The sequence below is a fragment of the Panthera onca genome, chromosome D2, assembly GCF_046562875.1.
Source record: "Panthera onca isolate mPanOnc1 chromosome D2, mPanOnc1 haplotype 2, whole genome shotgun sequence".
Taxonomy (NCBI): Eukaryota; Metazoa; Chordata; class Mammalia; order Carnivora; family Felidae; genus Panthera; species Panthera onca.
This window is the reverse complement of record NC_138349.1, coordinates 35,591,753-35,613,062: the sequence shown is the minus strand read 5'-3', so window position 1 is coordinate 35,613,062 and position 21,310 is coordinate 35,591,753. Positions and strand designations below refer to the sequence as shown.

General features: G+C 37.5%; 1 protein-coding gene across 1 annotated transcript in view; it reads left to right on the top strand.

The window, feature by feature from the left end:
• BTAF1 (B-TFIID TATA-box binding protein associated factor 1) overlaps positions 1 to 21,310 on the top strand; it is a 119,003-nt gene that overhangs the window by 6,813 nt on the left and 90,880 nt on the right. The window contains exons 2-4 of the mRNA XM_060642039.3: positions 6,685 to 6,808; positions 12,862 to 12,976; positions 15,891 to 16,037. Coding sequence (XP_060498022.1) covers positions 6,685 to 6,808; positions 12,862 to 12,976; positions 15,891 to 16,037 — 386 coding nt within the window. The remainder of the gene's footprint in view (positions 1 to 6,684; positions 6,809 to 12,861; positions 12,977 to 15,890; positions 16,038 to 21,310) is intronic.

Genomic DNA, 21,310 nt, shown 5'->3' with positions numbered 1-21,310 from the left:
TGGGCTCAATGTCATGCCCCTAAATAAACAAAAAAACTGACATACTGAAGAAATAATCATTTAATAAAGCCTCCGGAATTGGGAGGGGAAAAAAAAAAGAGTTGCATGCTCAACTGACTGAGCCAGCCAGGCGCCTATACCTTTTCTTCCCCCCTTTAATCTTCAAATGACCAAGGAGTTGGGAACACAACGTATACTTCTTTATTTTTTTATTTGTTAAAATAATTTTTTTAAATGTTTATTATTTTTGAGAGAGAGACAGAGACAGAGAGCAAGCAAGGGAGGGACAGAGAGAGAGGGAGACACAGAGTCAGCAAGCAGGCTCCAGGCTCTGAGCTTTCAGCACAGAGCCCAATGCAGGGTTTGAACTCACAGACTGTGAGATCATGACCTGAGCTAACGTTGGCTGCTTAATCGACTGAGCCACCCAGGCGCCCCAGCATATACTTGTTTAATAAATGAGTGATGAAGTAGTTACCTAGGATATAGTTCAAAATGTCTATGATATTCTTCCATATCTTTTTATATCTTTACTTCATTATGCAAACAGCTGAAGAGAAGAGGGGTTAGGTTGCACCTGCCTGAATAACCTTTACAAACTTCCATGTACTCTTTCTTTTTTCTAGGCAGCCTTTAGAGCACTTGCCTGTAGTCACAGGTTGGTAAACAAAACATGAATCATGTCTTGTATAATTCTCTCTGAATTAAAGTCCAAATTGAAAATGGGCCAGATTTCTTATCAGTAAATTCATAACCAGTAGGTATTGTCAAATATAATTGCCTTATGTTTTATTTATTTTTTCAGTCTTTGGTACCTTTCATACAGCTTGACATCTATTACTTCTTTCTGCTCCATCTGTCTGTCCTTCAAAGAATGAAGAATGGCATTTCCCCCCCCTACTAGCTATTCTGCAAGAGAAGGTTTAGCCATAAGAAATATTGTGGGGCTCCTGGGTGGCTCAGTCGGTTAAGCATCCACTTCTGCTTAGATCATGATTTCACAGTTTGTGAGTTTGAGTCCCGAATCTGGTGAACACAAGCCCTGCTTCTCTCTCTCTCTCCTTCCTCCTCTCCCTCCCCCCCGCCCCCGCCCCCTGCTTGCCCACTTGCACGCTCCCTCTCTCTCAAAAAGTATTGGTGTAAGTACTGTGTTTCCTCAATTAGCCCTTCTTTTAACTTTCTTTCTCTTCTGACCACTTAGCTTCCATCACATCTCTCCCTCACCAAGGGCCCTATCTGCCCTCCAACATGGTACTGACCCTGGCTCATGCCCCTTCTCCTTCCCCCACCAGTTCACTATACCAGCCTTTTCCATTGAGTCCTGACCCTGATGCTTACCCTGCTTGCTCATAGCTGGCTACCCCAGGGTAACAGATCATACTGCCCTCTTGTCAGATCCTGGTCTGCTCGTCCCTTTGTTCTTCCTTTTGTGTGGTGTTTATTCTGCTGTTTTGGATAGATGAAGGGAGAACTCCACAAACAAACAAACAAAACCCAAGGAAGCATTCTTTTATCCCCATTCCTCTATTCAGGGAGGCAAGCTTTGCTACTACCAAGGTGGAAGATGTGAGAATAAATAGGCCTGGATTAAACGAGAGAGTGAGCTGATCTACTACCCCCTGGACAGTTGGCTGATGGAAGAGCAGAAGTTACATGACATGGCATTGGGATAAAAGGCTTTGCAGAAAGGAGAGGCAGGAGGAACTATATGGATGTGAGAGAGGATCAGCATTAGTTAGAGAGGAGTTGAAGGTCTTTGGGCAGGAGTGTGGTTCCAGTGAAGCTGGGTAGAGGGGACTAAAGGAAAGTTTAGAAAGTATGGAGATTATTGAAGGAATACAGTACCCATTTCATGGTCTCTTTCAGCTTGCTATTTGGAGCAGGCATAACTGCCTTGATGTTCAGAATGCTGAAGTACTGCTGTGCTGATCTTACCACTTACTGAAGCATTACCTTAGCATCAGTTGTTATTTTTACAACTTGTTTTCATATAGGTATTACAGATCAAGGGTATTTCTCAAAGGAAGCAAAAAAAATTCTAATATAGCACCACCTCCCCCCCCCCTTTTTTTTTAGCACACAATTTTTTTTTGCTTAAAAATGGTGCCTAAACTTGGCCCTAAGAAATGTGTACTTTTCTTTGTAATTTTAATTTTAGTAAATACCAACTAAGCAAATATTTGAATGCTAAGCAAAGACTTTGCAGAGACACTATGCAAAGTATTGTGGGAGACAAAAAGAATCACTGAAGGAGGTGAAGCCTAACGAGCATAAGACATCATGTGACAAATTAATGTAAGAGGTGCCATAAAACAAAACATAATAAATACCAAAATGGCTACTCAAGATGAGAATTTGTGTAGATTACAGGAGTTCACCTCTGTGATACAGTAGTCTGAGATCGTTTCAAAAGGGTAAAGGATTTTAAGTCTCGATGGGTGGTAGCTAGCTCAAGAACTGAACCAAAAAAAGACACTCCAAGTGGAAGAAATGATATAGACGAAATTGTGGAAACCAAAAAGGCCCATGTTTGGGAGATACTTTTTTGATTTTGATTACTGTCTGATAGGTAAGGGTGAGCCATTGACAGTTCTAGGGTAAGGTAGTAATTTGATCAAAGAGTACTTTAAGAGTACTATAAATCTAGCAATAAGATCATGTTACGAGGGGGTTATGCTCACCAGGCAGTTGGAAGTGTGGCACTAGAGCGCCTAGATAGACTAGTTTTGGGGATTGTTTGTACCTTGTTACAGTTTAAACAAATAACCTAGTTTCCTAAGGGAGAAACTGGTGGGGTAAGGAGCTAAGGATTGAATATGGGAGAGCAATAAGAGGGAAACCAGGGGAAAAATTGAGAATTCAGATGGAAACAAGGTAATATAAAGTTGTGAAAACTCAGGAAGAAAAATGTCTTAAAAATGGGGTACTTACTGATATCAGATGTTATAGAAAGGTCAAGAAAATTGGGCTTAAAAAAATTGGATTTAGAGCTTACAAGTTTATTGGTGACCCATCAGGTGTGCTATTTTAGTAGAAGAGAAGAACAGAAACTTGACTGATAAGGATGAAATTGTGCATAGTGAGGAAAGAAATGATTTCTTAAAATGTTTTATTTACTTATTTCGAGTGCGTGAGAAAGAGAAAGAGCACGTGCAAGCAGGGGAGAGGCAGAGAGAGAATCCCAAGCAGGTTCCATGCTGTCAGTGCAGAGCCTGAAGCGAGATCATGACCTGAGCCAAAATCAAGAGCTGGACGCTTAACCGACTGAGCCACCCAGGCATCCCTAAAAGAAGTGATTTTAAACACTTGTTTGTGATGCGTGGCAGGAAAAAAGAAAAAGTAAACTAGGAGATGAGGAGCAAGCCGTTTATTTTCTCTTTAGAGACACACTTTTGCATATTTAAAGCTAGAAGGGAATAGATTAATAAGGCAGTGATTTAAGGTATTAGAGAAAGGATGATTGAAGCTAGAAGAGGATGATATCAAGGAAACAGTGGGACAATATCTAAACCTTAAAGAGAAGTGAGGACTGTCTTTCCATTTGAAATAGGATGAGGGTAACGAGCAATCTTTAGAGGTAGTGAGGAGAACTTGAGATTTGTTACAAAGCCTAGAGATCTACTCAGTGAAGTAGTGCATTCCTTTTTTAAGGAATGAGGAATGGTAATGGCGTCTTGAGGAAGGTGGAAATGATGGGGGAAAATGTTACAATCTGTCCATTTTCTTTTAACTTTATAAACAGGGTAGTATTGTCACTTCCTTACAGTGTTCATTTTGCAGCCAGCTTTGCTTTTGGTCATAAAAAGCAGAATCTCCATCCTGGAAAAAGAATTAATGAAGTAGTTGAAATCTTTCCAGAGGTGAGGTCTAAGGAACTTCACATCAAATAAGTCAGAGATATGACAAATATTACGTTACATAAGAAAAAAGGGAAAAAAAACCCCACAGTGATGTGAAACTAAAATATGCCTAAATTATCTAGTTTTACCCTCCAAAATAAGAGGTTAAATGAAGTAAATTTCCCTGAATCCTCCAACATGTGACAGCAATAAGACTTCTAAAGGTCTCCTAACTTTCAGTCTAGTTTGTTTTCCATTTTACCACAGTTTTCTACAGGAAAGTCTTGAATCTACATGAACTGTATACATATAAGAGAGCCCAGTATTGTTACAAAAAAGACATGCAGCATATACAAATATAAGTCCATTTAGAGTAGCATAAATTTGACCTAAGACTAATCATTCTTTGTAATAAAACTTAATTTTTGATAATTTTGCCTACCATATAATATACAAAGATTTTTTTTTTTTTTTAAGTAGGTTCCATGCCTAACGTGAGGCTTTAACTCACAACTCTGAGATCAAGAGTCGCATGCCCTACCAACTAAGCTAGCCAGATACTCCTTAATATAGAATATTTAAAATGAATTTTTGTCTTGATAACTACAGAAAGTTGTTCATAGATGTTTGAAATCTCTTTTTGCAAATTTCATTGACAAAATCATATGGTAATGGCAACATGCAAGTATTTGTTGTGGAGGCTCAGAGATGATTCTCATGAACATTAATATCACAACTTGATTTAAAAATGAAAATAACTTAAGGGGCATTCTGAGAGTTATGTGTGGGATGGGGGGAAGATCATTTTATGGGGAAGGGATTTAGGTCTGACAGTCATAGAATTTTTTAAATAACACCAGTTGTCAAAATTTTTTTTTCTCCTATTCTTTTGTCCCACTATTTCTGAGTCACTGTTCACCAAATCTGTAGCAAAACCTGATGAATAAATGGGTAAAGGCAAGTATTTAGACAGCCTTGAATTAATGAGGAGAATAATTGTCTCAGCAGGTGGATTGTGTCCATACATGGTGTATATATAAAGTAAGTTCATTTTTGTGTGTCTTACAAAAATTAGTTTCTTTATGATCACTCTGTGTGCCATTCATTGTATCAGAAGCAAAAACTGTGTTGTGTTTCTGTTTTTCTTTGTTATCACTGGCTTTTTTATTACCTCACATATTTTTCTTGAAATTTGTCCTTTCTATATTCCCTTAACTATAAATTTGAACCTTACCTCTTAGTGTTTTGTTCTGAAGCAGTTGAAAACTTTTCATACCCTTACTGTTCTTGACTGAAAAAGATTTTAGTTCTATTTCTTACTAGTTATAATGATTTTGTGCTTATTAGTGACTGGCTAGTTTGATAAATACTACCAGAGAAAAGAAAAGAACAATCCAGCCCATTTCATTTGCCCCTTATAGGTTTATCTTACAAAAGACGTTTAGAGCTTTGTTGTGTAATTTTTTAGCTCTTTGTGAAAGAAAAATACCTGTAATCCCAGAAGTAAAATACAAGCTTCACTGTAGTTTATTGATGCTTAATGCTCATGGTTAGCTTTGGGACCTTACTTGCTTTCTCTTTCTCATTAGATAAAATTTGAAAATGTATTCTTTAAATTTCCCTTTGTGTAGGATTAGGCAGTTGATATAACTTTACCATCCTCTGTATTTTTTTAAAGTACCCATTTATTCCCTATATGAAGTATGAGGCTCTTTTCATTACCTCTGGCATTCACTTTGCATTACTGAGCCTGATTAGTAGTGTGATAGGAAAGCTAGACCTATATATGATAGGTGGACAGCTGGTGGTAATTACTTGTGACTTGGCCTTTCTCCTTTCTAAAACCTTAGGATTTTCCTGTATCCCAAAACCACAAGAACATAGTGTTCCACTTCTCCTCACCTGTTCCAGGTATAAGGCATTGTGATATTCCAAGCTTTAGTCATTGGTTAAATGGTAGAACTGGAGTTTGAACTGTGATGTTGTGACTCTAGAATTTGTGCCAGTATGCTGTATGCCTTTGGAAACTCTTTCCTCAGAGATTTTGTTTATTGCCACATTTGTCACTTCTACACACATGACTTCATATACCTATATACCTGCAGTCTCAATTTTTCCTGAATTTCACATCTCTATTCCAACTATCTTTTTTGGTTTCTTGTAGCTATCCTGTCCCCGCCACTAGTAAGCTTGTCATCATTTCCCACAATATTTCCTCTACTAGTTCCCATTTTTTTAAGTGACCTCTTCATTTTCTAAGATCCAGAGTCTGAGAAATCTTTCATTTCCTTGACATTCTTATTACACTATGTATGTTTTGCCTCTGCAGTGTCTCTCCCAACTTCTTTCTAGGCTTCTAGTCATGATCGTAGTTTAGGTCTGCTCTTTTAGACTAAAATTCTCTAAAAGTTTTCTTCCATTACATTTCATGCTTCACACTGCTGCCAGATTAATCTTCCTAAAATAGAGCTCTAGTCCCATCTCTTTCTTGCACCAAGACCTTCATGGCTGACCTATGAAAGTCCATCCCATATACTATTTCTTTTATGAAGCCTTTTCAATATTATACAGTTGGGGATATATAGTATTTACTTCCTCTGTTCCCACTCAAAGCACTTTGCATTTCTTTTCTGGAATATGTGTTATTGTACACTGTATTCTAATTATTTGTGTACTTGCCTTCCTTCTCACCCTACCCCCAATTGCAAGTTCCTTGAGTGTAGAGGTTTCTCCTGCAACCCTAGAATAGGTCTTCTTTCATAAATGCTCAATACATTTGTTGACTCAAGCTTACACCTATGAGGAAACATGTTTCAGAATAATCATTATATTTTTGTTATTTTAGGCTTGACCGTCTTTTTATCTTACTGGATACTGGCACTACTCCAGTTACAAGAAAAGCTGCTGCACAGCAACTTGGAGAAGTGGTAAAGCTTCATCCCCATGAACTAAATAATCTTTTATCTAAAGTAAGAACCCCCCTTTTTTTTTTCCATTTAGTATAATGCTATTGTAGAAGTTTATCTGTGGGTAGGAATATAATGATAGAAATTGTCTTATTTTTATTTATTTACTTATTTAAAATTTTAATGTTTATTGTTGAGAGACAGAGAGAGAGACCCAGAGTAGGCACAGGGGAGGAGCAGAGAGAGAGGGAGACACAGAATCCGAAGCAGCTCCAGGCTCCAAGCTGTCAGTGCAGAGCCCATCGCAGGGCTCGAACTCACAAACTGTGAGATCATGACCTGAGCCAAAGTCGGATGCTTAACCCACGGAGCCACCCAGGTGCCCCAGAAATTGTCTTATTTTAGTCACATTTGTGGTCTTCAGAGTCCATTAAATATCTTACTGTGTCTCCAAATATTTTTTTAAATTTCATCTTTTTGTCACAAGATTTAAAATATTTTGGCTTTTTTTTTTTTTTGTATCAGGTTTAATTGTCTAAGGGATTTGACAACATAGAACTTTTTGCCTGTGGCACAAATTTTAATCTGACCCAGTTTGGTAATGAGCTAAGTTGTTAATCTAGTTCATTAGTGGTCTAACCTGTTTTTAACAGCTAGTAATTATAGTTGTCTTCAGATGATTGAGTACTCATAGGAAATGATTGAAATATATGAGAAGCAAGTTGTCATTACATTTAAAAAAATTTTTTTTTAACGTTTATTCATTTTTTGGGAGACAGAGACAGAGTGTGAGCAGGGGAGGGGCAGAGAGATAAAGAGACACAATTTGAAGCAGGCTCCAGGCTCCGAACCAATAGCACAGAGCCCGACGCGAGGCTTGAACTCGCAAACTGTGAGATCATGACCTGAGCGGAAGTCAGATGTTTAACCGACTGAGCCATCCAGGAGCCTCTGTCATTACATTTTTAGTTATCACCTGTTTTGAAAGTGGAGGCTTTCTGCTTTGATGGATCAATGTTTTCATAATCCTAGCCCGTATTCTTTCCCTAAGCAATGGCTGTGTATTTATTGAACTCTGTGGACTTGTAGAAGTGTGCCTGTATGATAGTAAGCAATACATTCCACGTGCTTAATAATTCTCTGGCATGCAGAATAAAAACAGGAGCGCTTTGTGTATTGGGGAGCTTGGGTAGGGAGGAGGGTGGGAGAGCAATATAATAGCCCAGACATTAGAAATCCCAAGATAACTCTCTTCCTGCTGGTATTACCCCCTCCTTTCATTCTCATCTGTCTCTCTTTGATTCATATGAGTAGGAGTTCTAAGCTGTTGTGAATGTACAAATCTGTACTACATAGTTCCTATCATGAGGGCTGACAGTGACTGTCTTTTCCGGTATATTTCCCAGTTAGATATTATCAATACTTTCTAAACAGTATGTAGACGAAGAGACAGTGGTTTGACATCCACAGGCTCCATGTTCTCAGAATGGAGAAGGATGCATGTTTTGTTTTGTTTTGTTTTTTTTAATTTCTAAAATGTGTATTTATTTTGCAAGAGAGTGTGTATGCAAGCAGGGGAGGGGCAGAGAGAATCCCAAGCAGGCTCTGCACCGTCATCACAGAGCCCGATGTAGGGCTCAATCTTACAAACCACAAGATCATGACCTGGGCTGAAATCAAGAGTCAGATGCTTAACTGACTGAGCCATCCAGGTGTCCCTGGAGAAGAATGCATATTAGATGCATTATACTCATGTGTAAGGTAGGGGGATAGAGAGGTATACCCATTTCTTCTCATCCCAAGGGAAGAGATTGAGGACTGAATGAGCTGAAACTGGAAACAGTGAGCAAAACTAATTTGTGCTGAACTGAGAAAAGGTTTCCAGCCTTCCAGGTGAGTTCTGGTCTTCTTAACTTAGGTCCCGGCTTGCTGGCTGTCATCAAATAATTCCAAAAGAGGCAAAGTTTGTCTTTAGTACCTTCTCACCTCCTATCCTCTTTTTTTCTCCCTTCATTGTTTTCCTGTTGCCTTTTGATTTTGTTTTTTAAACTTACTGAAATATAATGTACATACCATACAATTTGCCCATGTAAAGTGCACAATTCAATTATTTTACCTTTTTTTAAGATTTTATTTTTGGGGTGCCTGGGTGGCTCAGTCAGTTAGGTGTCTGACTTCGGCTCAGGTCACGATCTCGCGGTCCGCGAGTTCGAGCCCTGTGTCGGGCTCTGGGATGATGGCTCGGAGCCTGGAGCCTGCTTCCGATTCTGTGTCTCCCTCTCTCTCTGCCCCTCCCCCGTTCATGCTGTGTCTCTCTCTGTCTCAAAAATAAATAAACGTTAAAAAAAAAAAAAAAAGATTTTATTTTTAAGTAATCTCTATACTCAGTGTAGGGGTCGAACTTACAACTCCAAGACCTACAAGATCCACTGACTGAGCCAGCCAGGTTCCCCCTCAATGATTTTAGATATGTGCAATCATCACCACAATCTAATTTTAAAATATTTTTATTTCTCCCAAAAGAAACCTCATGCCCATTAGCAGTCATTCTCTAGTACTCCTCCCATACCCATCCCTAGGCAACCTCATCTGCTTTCTGCCTATAGATTTGCCTATTCTGAATATTTTATATAAACATGACTGGTTTCTTTCATTTAAAATAATATTTTTAAGATTCTTTCATATTGAAGTGTGTCTCATTACTTCATTCCTTTTTTCCCCATTTTTGTTGTCAAATAATATTCCATTGTATGGATATGATATGAATATATTATATGGATCTATCACATCTTATTTATCTGTCCATCAGTTGATGGACATTTGGGTTGTTTCCATTTTTTGGCCTTTGATGAATAATGCTACTGTGAAAATTCACATACAAGTTTTTGTGTGGGTGTATGTTTTCATTTCTTTTGGGTATATACCTGCAAATAGAATTGCTGGATCATATAGTAACTACGTTTAACTTTCTGGGGACCTGCCAGACTGTTTTCCAAACTGGCTCCATAGTTTTACATTCCTAACAGCAGTTTATGAGAGATCTAATTTTTCTGTATCCTGGTCAGTGCTTGTTATTAACTGACTTTGATTATTTCCATACTAGTGAGTGTGAAATGATATGTCATTATAGTTTTGACTTGCATTTTCCTGGTGACAGTGATGTTGTTTTATGTGTTTATTGACCATAAACTGACTGAACTGCCTAGATCCTTTGCCCATTTTTAAGTGGGATATTTGTTCTTTTAATATTGAGTTGTAAGAGTTCCTTATATATTTTGGATACAAGCTCCTTACCAGGTATTTGATTTGCAAATATGTTCTTCCAGTCTGTGGTTGTATTTTCTCTTTCTTTCTTTCTTTCTTTCTTTTTTTCTTTTTTTTTTTTGTGTGTGTGTTTTCACTTTCTTAAATGTATCCTTTGAAGTACAAAAGTTACTAAGATTGATGAAGTCATATTTATCCTTTTTTTTTCCATATCTCTGTGCTTTTGGGATCAATCTAAGAAATCTTGCCTGATCCAAGGTCCCAAAGGTTTACCTCTGTGTTTTCTTCTAAGAATTGTATAGTTTTAGCTGTTATTTTTAGGTTTATGGCTCATTTTGAGTTAATTTTTGTGTATGGGATAAGGTAGGTGTTCACAGTCATCATTTTATTGCCCCAGCACCATTTGTGGAAAAAACTATTCTTTCTCCATTGTATTGTCTTGGCATTCTTCTTAAAAGTCAGTTGACCATAGACACAATTTTATTTTTAGACTCTCAGTTCTTTTCCATTGATCTGTGTACCTGTTCTTTTGCCAGTACCACACTGTCTTGATTACTACCACTTTGTAGCAAGTTTTGAGATCAAGAAGTATGAATATACCAACTTTATTATTCTTTTTCAAGATTGTTTTGGTGATTCTGGGTCCCTTGCATTTCCATATAAATTTTAGGATCAACTTGCCCATTTCTGCAAAAATATCAGCTGGGATTTTGATAGGAATTTTGTTGAATAAGTAGATCAATTTAGGGAGTATTACTATCTTAACAATATTAAATCTTTTTCTTTTTTTTAAAGTTTATTTATTTTGAGAGAGCATGTGTGTTCATGAGCCAGGTAGGGGCAGAGAGAGAGGAAGAGAAGCCCAAACAGGCTCTGCGTTGTCAACCTTGATGTGGGGCTCGAACTCATGAACCATGAGATCATGACCTGAACTTCAGTCAAGAGCCAGATGCTTAACCAGCTGAGCCACCCATGCGCCCCAACAGTATTAAATCTTTATATCCATGAACATGAGGTGTTTTTCTGTTGACTGTATTTAGATTTTATTTAATTTCTTTTGATGCTATTTTGAATTTTTTGGTAATGTTCGGTATACGAGTCTTGCATTTTAAGTTTATTTTTAAGGAGGGAGCCAAGATGGCGGAACAGCATGGAAGTTTTTTGTGTGTCTCGTGTCCATGAAATACAGCCAGACCAACACTAAACCATCCTGCACACCTAGAAAACTGATCTGAGGATTAAGTTTATTTTTAAGTATTTTATACTTTTTGATGCTATTATTATTTTTATGGGCCTGCGTGGCTCAGTCAGTTGAGTGTCCAACTGTTGATTTTGGCTCAGGTCATGCATGATCTCACGGTTGTGGGATCTCTACAGCCCCAACAGGGCTCCGTGCTCAGTCTGAAGCCTGCTTAAGTTTCTCTCTCCCTCTGCCCCTCCCCAGTTTGTGCGGGTAGACTCTCTCTTTAAAAAAAAAAAAAAAAAAAAACAGGGGCGCCTGGGTGGCTCAGTCGGTTAAGCGTCCAACTTCGGCTCAGGTCATGATCTCGCGGTTCGTGAGTTCAAGCCCCGCGTTGGGCTCTGTGCTGACAGCTCAGAGCCTGGAGCCTGTTTCGGATTCTGTGTCTCCCTCTCTCTCTCTGACCCTCCCTCGTTCATGCTCTGTCTCTCTCTGTCTCAAAAATAAATAAATGTTAAAAAAAAATGTGATTTAAAAATTTTTATTTTCAAGTTGTTTATTGAAAGTGTATTACAATACAATTCATTTTTTTAATGTTTATTTACTTTGAGAGACAGAGTGTATGCCCTCGCTAGTGGGGGAGGGGCAGAAAGATAAGGAGCTAGAGAATCCCAAGCAGGCTTGGAGCTGTCACCCCAGAGCCAGACACTCCAGACCCCGGGCTTGATCTAGGAAGTGTGACATTGTGACCTGTATGAGATCATGACCTGAGGAGCCAAAATCAAACGTTGGAAGCTCAACTGACTGAGCTACACTGGCATCCCACAATTAATTTTTGTATATTGATTTTATAACTTCCAATCTTGCTGAACTCATTTATTCTTTCTGCTAGTTTTTAAAAAATGTTTATTGTGAGAGAGAGGCAGAGAGCATGAGCAGGGGAGGGTCAGAGAGAGAGGGAGAGAATCTCAAGGAGGCTCTGTCAGAGCAGAGCCTGACATGGGGCTCCATCCTACAAACAGTGAGATCATGACCTGAGCTGAAATCGAGTCAGATGCTTAATTGACTGAGCTACCCAGGCTCCCTTATTCTTTATACTAGTTTTTTAACTCTTTGCAATAAGTAATGGGACGTCATGAAAATACACATTGTACTTTTTAGTATGTTAAAAGCTAGGTTATTTTTTAAATGCACTTAAGTATTTATTTTTTTTAATGTTTATTTTTGAGAGAGACACGGAGTGTGAGCGGGGGAGGGGCAGAGAGGGAGGGAGACACAGAATCCGAAGCCGGCTCCAGGCTCTGAGCTTCCAGCCCAGAGCCCAATGCGGGGCTCGCACTCACAAACTGCAAGATCATGACTTGAGCTGAAGTCGGATGCTTAACCGACTGAGCCACCCAGGTGCCCCAACACTTAAGTATTTTTTAAATAAAAGTTTCCTGTTTCCCTTTTTTAAGGTGTAGTGATATTTCCTGTGAATGATAGAATCTTGTAAACAGTAATTCCAAGGTGTATGTATTTATATGTATTCACATATATATCTATAATTTATATATAAAGCCCAAGTACTAAACTATAAATTAACAACAAGTAAATTTGTATTTCTCTGTTCTGACTACCTTGAACAAACAATATTTTTTGGAGTAACTGTTGTATCTTTTAATTTTTTAAGGTGTTGATATATTTAAGGAGTACAAATTGGGATACCCGCATTGCAGCAGGACAGGCTGTTGAAGCTATAGTGAAAAATGTACCTGAGTGGAATCCAATACCAAGAACCAGACAAGGTGCTTTTAAGTGGTAAAAGTAGTTTGCAATAAAAATCTAACTGTAGAATTAATTATACTATACATTTTATATTTTAAAAATTACAGTTTTAATTTAAAGCCTTAATTTTCAGGTACAGCTTTGTCGGGAAATGACATTGAATAAGGTGATTTTCACCATGCTTTAAGATATTAGATAAATTATATTTTCATATATATTTTTTAAATTATTAATTCTATGCTTGATTTATGGAGATTATTGCTTCCCTCAACGAATTTATGTCCTTAAAAAAAAAAGGAAACTAAATCAGTGCAGTGTAAATATTTGAAAGTGTTTTCTCTTGTTACTGGGAGAATAGTGTAATTATTTTTTAAATTTAAGCACAGTTATATATGGATATTTGGAGGAGTCTTTAATTTCTTATGTGTCCTTTAGATATCTTGTAGTGGAAATTATTTTTCTGACTGCAATGATAGTTAAAAATGAATGTATGCTTTAAAAAATTTGTATGGCACAAAAATAGACACATAGACCAATGGAATAGAATAGAGACTCCAGAATTGGACCCACAAAAGTATGGCCAACTAATCTTTGACAAAGCAGGAAAGAACATCCAATGGAAAAAAGACCGTCTCTTTAACAAATGGTGCTGGGAGAACTGGACAGCAACATGCAGAAGATTGAAACTAGACCACTTTCTTACACCATTCACAAAAATAAACTCAAAATGGATAAAGGACCTGCATGTGAGACAGAAAACCATCAAGACCCTAGAGGAGAAAGCAGGAAAAAACCTCTCTGACCTCAGCCACAGAAATTTGTTACTTGACACATCTCCACAGGCAAGGGAATTAAAAGCAAAAATGAACTATTGAGACCTCATGAAGATAAAAAGCTTCTGCACTTCAAAGGAAACAATCAACAAAACTAAAAGGCAACCAACGGAATGGGAAAAGATATTTGCAAATGACATATTGGACAAAGGGCTAGTATCCAAAATCTATAAAGAACTCACCAAACTCCACACCCGAAAAACAAATAATCCAGTGAAGAAATGGGCAGAAAACATGAATAGACACTTCTCTAAAGAAGACATCCGGATGGCCAACAGGCACATGAAAAGATGCTCAACGTCGCTCCTCATCAGGGAAATACAAATCAAAACCACACTCAGATATCACCTCACGCCAGTCAGAGTGGCCAAAATGAACAAATCAGGAGACTATAGATGCTGGAGAGGATGTGGAGAAACGGGAACCCTCTTGCACTGTTGGTGGGAATACAAACTGGTGCAGACACTCTGAAAACAGTGTGGAGGTTCCTCAAAAAATTAAAAATAGATCTACCCTATGACCCAGCAATAGCACTGCTAGGAATTTACCCAAGGGATACAGGAGTGCTGATGCATAGGGGCACTTGTACCCCAATGTTTATAGCAGCACTTTTAACAATAGCCAAATTATGGAAAGAGCCTCAATGTCCATCAGCTGACAAATGGATAAAGATGTGGTTTATATATACAATGGAATACTACTTGGCAATGAGAAGAATGAAATATGGCCCTTTGTAGCAACATGGATGGAACTGGAGAGTGTTATGCTAAGTGAAATAAATCATACAGAGACAGGTACCATATGTTTTCACTCTTATGTGGATCCTGAGAAACTTACCAGAAGACCGTGGGGGTGGGGAAGGAAAAAAAAAAGGGTTAGAGAGGGAGGGAGCCAAACCATAAGAGACTCTTAAAAAACAGAATAATCTGAGGGTTGATGGGGGTGGGAGGGAATGGAGGGTGGGTGATGGGTATTGGCGAGGGCATCTGTTGGGATGAGCACTGGGTGGTATGGAAACCAATTTGACAATAAATTTCATAAAAAAAAATTGTAAAGGTGTACATTTTAATTGAGAATATGGTGCAACCTGTTTTAATTTTCAAGTCACTTTGATAACTTCACTTTTATTATACATTTTAGCTTGTCTAAAATTTTTGCTTTAATTATCTAGCACCTGTTATTTTGAATGATTATATTAGTCTTCCCTCATCAAATGAAATACATGACCAGAAGTTATAACTTGTTCTAGAAAAGAGCTTCCTCTTTTTCAGCTTATTTCCATGCTTATTTTGGTATATAGAGATATTAGAACTCAGATTCTTTTTATAAAATAATAAATTAGTTACACCAGCATTAAAATTTATGGTAAGGTTGCTTATCATCACTGGAAAATTTAAAGCAATTAGGCTTTGTTTAATAGATGAATTATATGCAAATACCTGCTAGGTAAATTATTAAGTCAGTGAACAGTTACAATAGATTTTCAAATTCATCATGGCATAACCTTTTTTTGGGAGGAATACAAAACATTTTACGGATACTTTTAGGCCTCAGATGGATGTATGATTTTTGCAATTTACCAGGAGATTATAATTTGCTCATATTATGAGGAGACCTATTGAATGAATAGTTTGCTTTGTGTCATAGATATTCCTCAGGTATAGGGAGGAATGATGCTTATTAGCTTATTATATATGAATATAGTATGTGAATATGTTTGTCTTCCAATTTTGCACTATAATGAACTCAGGCTATTACGTTGGTATTTTCAAACTGTTAAACAGTAAATGGAGACAGTATGGCATTTAGCATACGTTTTTCAATATGGGATGCATTTCTTCATATAATGTGCTTTTGTAGTCAAAAACAGCTATACCTACACCCACTGGCATTCTGATAGTTTGTAGAAGTGGGGGGGCTCCAACTAAATAGTTTATTCGTAAATAAGAGCTGATCATAAGTAAATCCACAGTAGCTTTTCTACTTAATTCTCCCTTTTACTTGTCTTAAAATGTTACCCAACCACCCCACATGATGCTGTTTTCTTTCATTCTATACTTTGACTTTATAATCAAATTAAATATTTTTCAACCTCATTTAGAATCTACTTCAGAAAGTGCTATGGAAGATTCACCTGCTACAGATCGCTTGAATTTTGACAGATTTGATATATGTAGATTGTTACAGCATGGGGCATCACTTTTGGGATCTGCTGGTGCAGAATTTGAAGTACAAGATGAAAAATCAGGTATGTAGTAGTCCGATAGAAGAAAATCTGAAATGTGTGTGTTCAGACTAATTTATTACTTGGCATGCTGTATATCACCCATGCAAAATCAACATAGATGTTACAAAATGTAAATTGACTGAAGTTTGCAGTTGGGGAGGTGGAGGCCCTGTGGGTGGAGAAGATAACCAAAAATATTTGGATCTAATGTACCATATGAATATTTTCTTTTCAGTGACTTTGTACTATATCTGTGCATTGTTAATATATACATACTAGTAGGGGCGCCTGGGTGGCTCAGTCGGTTAAGCGTCCGACTTCAGCTCAGGTCATGATCTCGCGGTCCGTGAGTTCGAGCCCCGTGTCGGGCTCTGGGCTGATGGCTCAGAGCCTGGAGCCTGCTTCCGATTCTGTGTCTCCCTCTCTCTCTGCCCCTTCCCCGTTCATGCTCTGTCTCTCTCTGTCTCGAAAATAAATAAAACGTTAAAAAAAAAAAATTAAAAAAAAAATTAAAAAAAAATATATACATACTAGTATTTGAACAGGCATTTTATTATGTATTAGAGAAATTATAAAGTGTGACCCAAGAGCCTCAGTTGAATAGATTTTTTTCTTTCGAGTTTATTTATTTTGAGAGAAGGAGAGAGGGAAGAAGAGAGAGAGAGTCTCTAGCAGGCCCCGTGCTGTCAGCGCAGACCCCAACATGGGGCTCACATTCATGAACCATGAGATCATGACCAGAGCCGAACTCAAGATGGTTAAAACTGACTGAGCCACCCAGGTTCTCCCAGTTGAGTAGATTTTAAAAGCCTGGATTAGTACAGATTGTGATGCTGTTTTCACAATTCTGGACATTTGGGAGACTGTATGACAGTTTTCTTTTTTTTCTTTTTTATCTTTTTTATCATGTGTTTTAAATTTTAAATAATTGGATCTACTCATGCTGGTGACCAAAGCAAACACTAAAAATGAAAAATAAATGTTGGGTAGGTCCTTGTCCCATTATCTTTAAACTTATAGAATCCATCTGGGATGTAAAATAATGTTTTGGCCATTCAGGATTCATGCTTTGAGTGGAAAAAACCTTGATGTTTTTGATGGATTTCTGTAAGTAAATAAGTTGCTCTTTTGCCTAAGACCAAAAGAGAACAGGTTTTGTTGCTAATAAAATTAGTTATTACTCAAAGCATATCTGTCTAGCTAAGTTAATGAAGTGATCTTCACTTGTTCCTCTTAAAAAAAAAAAAGGCAAACAGGGCGCCTGGGTGGCTCAGTCGGTTAAGCGTCCGACTTCAGCTCAGGTCATGATCTCGTGGTCCTTGAGCTTGAGCCCCACATCAGGCTCTGTGCTGACACCTCAGAGCCTGGAGCCTGCTTAAGATTCTGTGTCTCCCTCTCTCTCTGCTCCTCCCCTGCTCTGTCTCTCAAAAATAAATAAACATTAAAAAAAAAGACAAATACCTATTAACTCTTAATATGGTTTCTTTCTTCCTTCTTCTTTTTTTTTTTTTTTTTTTAAAGTTTATTTATTTTGAGAGAAGGAGCAGGAAAGGGGCAGAGAGAAGGAGAGAGAGAATCCCAAGCAGGGATTTGACTGGGGGCTCAATCCCACAGACTGCAAGATCATGACCTGAGCCAAAGTCAAGCGTCAGACACTCAACTGAGTCACCAAGGCACCCCAGTATGGTTTCTGTTGAAAGATCTTTGGTTGACCTCAGAACAACATAGGTTTTTGAAATGTGTGGGTACACTTATATGTGTTTTTTTCTTTGATAAATATAGTACAGTACTGTAATTATGTTTTCCTTATGACTTTTAATTTTTAATTTTTTTTAAGGTTTATTTTATTTTTGAGAGAGAGAGAGAGAGAGAGAGCGAGCATGAATTGGGGAGGGGCAGAGGGAGAGAGGGGGATACAGAATCTGAAACAGATTCTAGGCTTCCAGCTCTTAGGAGCCTGACCCAGGGCTCAAACTGTGGAATGGCTAGATCATGGCCTGAGCCAAGGTCAGAGGCCCAACCTACTGAGCCACCCAGGCACCCCTCCTTATGATTTTCTTAATAACACTTTTCTTTTCTCTAGCTTATTGTAAGAATATGTAGTGTATAATATATAAATACATGTTCATCGATTGTTTATGTTATTGGTGAGGTTTCTGATCAACAGGAGACTATTAGTAGTTAAGTTTTTGGGGACTCAGAAGTTACACAGATTTTTAACTGCTTGGGGGATTGGTGTCCCTAACCCTTGTGTGTTGTTCAAGGGTCAATTGTAGTTTAATTATTTTTGGAGAGAATTAAAAGGAGAATTTGGTTAAGTTCCAGAAAAGCATAGTTTTTCTAATGTGGGAGGTAGAAGTCATTTCAAAAACTTTCCAATTTGAAAAAAGTTCTCTCTCAACAGTAAGCTTACTAATTTTACTATTGTCATCATATCAGAGATCATTGGTCCTTATCCAGGAGTAAAAGTCAGTGTCCCCCTGTCACTTAAAAAAATACGTGTTTGGTCTTATCTTAGAAATTCTGATTTAATAGGTCTGTGGAGAGCTCTAGGTCTTTGTATTTAAAAGAAAAAACTACACAGGTGACTCTGATATGTAACCAGGATTGGGAACCCCAGTTTTGGGGGAACTTGGATTTTAATGATGATAAGTCACAGTATGCTCAACAGTGCTCATTTAAAATCCTCTAATTAGATTTTCTTTAAATGTCTCATCTGTTTGTTTCCTCATATATGAAGGACACATACATGATTTGTATAGGTGCTAGTCTGATTTTCCTTTGCAGTTGTGTGGGTTACTTTCTGCAGTAGGACTTTCCTGAAATGAGAGGACTGATTTTGGACTTCTGTGTGTCATGGACTTGTGATCCAGCAGTCTTCGCTTTTGGATGCCTAGTGTTTTTCTCTCCAGGTAGAGCAGCCTTAAATTTTTAAAAAAATAGCTTTGTTGAGACATAATTCACATACCATACAATTCACTCATTTTTAAAGCATACAGTTCAGTGGTGTTTAGTATATTCATAGATATGTGCAGTCAGTTTTAGAGTATTTTCCTTATCTCAAGAAGAAACCCTGTATCCTTTGGCTATCAACCTCCTACACCCTTCTTTCTTCCCTCCCTTTCTGGGCCCTAAGCATCTTTCTGTCTCTCTAGATTTGCCTATCCTGGACAGTTCTTATCAATGGAATCATCTAAAATACGGTCTTTTGCAACTGGCTTCTTAGCAGAATGTTTCCAAGGTTTATCCGTTTTGTAGTAAAAGTACTTCATTTTGATTCCCTCTATAGTTTTTATTCCTGTTATAGGATGTGTCAGTTTTTTAATTGTGGTAGACTATAGATAACAAAATTTACATCTTAACTATTTTTAAATGTATAATTCAATAATATTAAGTACATTTACACTGTTGTGCAGCTGATCTTCAGAACTCTTTCTGTGTTTCAAAACTGGAACTTTACACAGTAGTCTTATCCATAAAGGATACATTCCAAGACTCCAGTGGATGCCTGAAAACGTAGATATTACCAAACTCTGTATATACCATTTTTTCTTCTATATACAAAGCTATGATAAAGTTTAGTTTATGAATTAAGCACAGTAAGAGGTTGACAACAATATCTAATAATAGAAGTATTATAACAGTATACTTTAATAAAGGTTATAGAAATCTCTCTTGAAATATCTTACTGTATTGTACTTCACCTTCTTGTGATGATATGAGATGATAAAATGCCTGTTTGATGAGATGAAGAAAGGTGAATGACATAGGCATTGTGATGTAGTGTTAAGCTACTCTCTTCTTTATTTCTTTTTTATTTTTTTTCAATGTTTATTTTTAAAGAGAGACAGAGCATGAGTGGGGGAGGGGCAGAGAGACAGGGAGATACAGAATCCTAAGCAGGCTCCAGGCTCCGAACTGTCAGCACAGAGCCTGACATAGGGCTTGCACCCGCTGATTTCTGCCAAACACCGCAGCCTGAGACTGAGCATCCAAGAGTGGGAGGCCATCACCCACAATCCTGCAGAGAGAGAGAGAGAACAGAGAACACCTTTGGCTCATTTGTGATCATGTGATGTTCAGTGTCATGTACTACTAGCATTGCAAGACATTGCTCATTTATCAAGTTAAAATTTATAAGAAATGTTTGCTTGTCTTGCAGAATACTCACAGAACAAGTTACTCGCAATCCGGGGGTTTACTGTAAAAGTTTTTGTATGGACGTGTTTTCCTTTCTCCTGTATGGCTACCCAAGAGTGCAATTGCTTGATCATGTGGTAACTATGTTTTACCATATGAGGAAATGCCAGACTGTTTTCTAAACTTGCTCTACCACTTTACATTCCATCAGCAGTATATGAGGATTTTGATTTCTCCGTGTCCTTGCCAACACTTGTTCTTAACTGACTGATTATAACCATACTAGTTAGTGAATGTGAAGTGATATCTTATAGTTTTGACTTGCATGTTCCTGATGATTCATGACATTGAACATCTTTTCATGTGTTTATTGACTGTGTATCTTCTTTGAACTGTCTATTCACATCCTTTGCCTATTTTTTAAATGAGATACTTGTCTTTTATTATTGAGTTGTAAGAGTTCTTTATATATTCTAAGTACAAATCTCCTATTGGTGACTTACAAACATATCCTCCCATTCCGAGTTCTCTTTTTACTTTCTAGATGATAGCCTTTGAAGCACAAAAGTTAATAATTTTGATGAAGTGCATCTTATCTTTTTCTTTTTTTTTTTTTTTCAAATTTTTGATGTCATGTCTAAGAAGCTATTGCCAAATCTAAGGTTATTTACTCCTGTGTTTTTTTCTAAGAGTTTTAGAGCTTTGGCTCTTATATTATCATGTATTTGACCCATTTTGAGTTAATTTTTGTGGTGTTGTGAGGTTAAGGGTTTAACTTCATTATTTTGCATGTAGTTAACCTGTTGTGTCAACACCTTTTTTGAAAAGAACTTAATGATGTTGGCACCATTGTTGAAAACCAATTGGCCATAGAACTATAGTTTTATTTCTGGACTCTCAGTTCTGTTCCACTGATGTCTATCTTTATGCCAGTATCTCATTGTCCTGGTTACTTTGGCTTTGTGATAAGTGTTAAAATCAAGAAGCTTGAGCCTCCAGTTTGTTTTGTTTTGTTTTCTTTTTCAGGATTGTTATGGATGTTTCTGGTTCCATATGAATTTTGGGATCAGTTTTTCGGTGTCTCCAGAAAAGTCAGCTGGCATTTTGATAGGAATTGTGACTCTGTATCAGTTTGGGAAGTATTACAGTCTTAA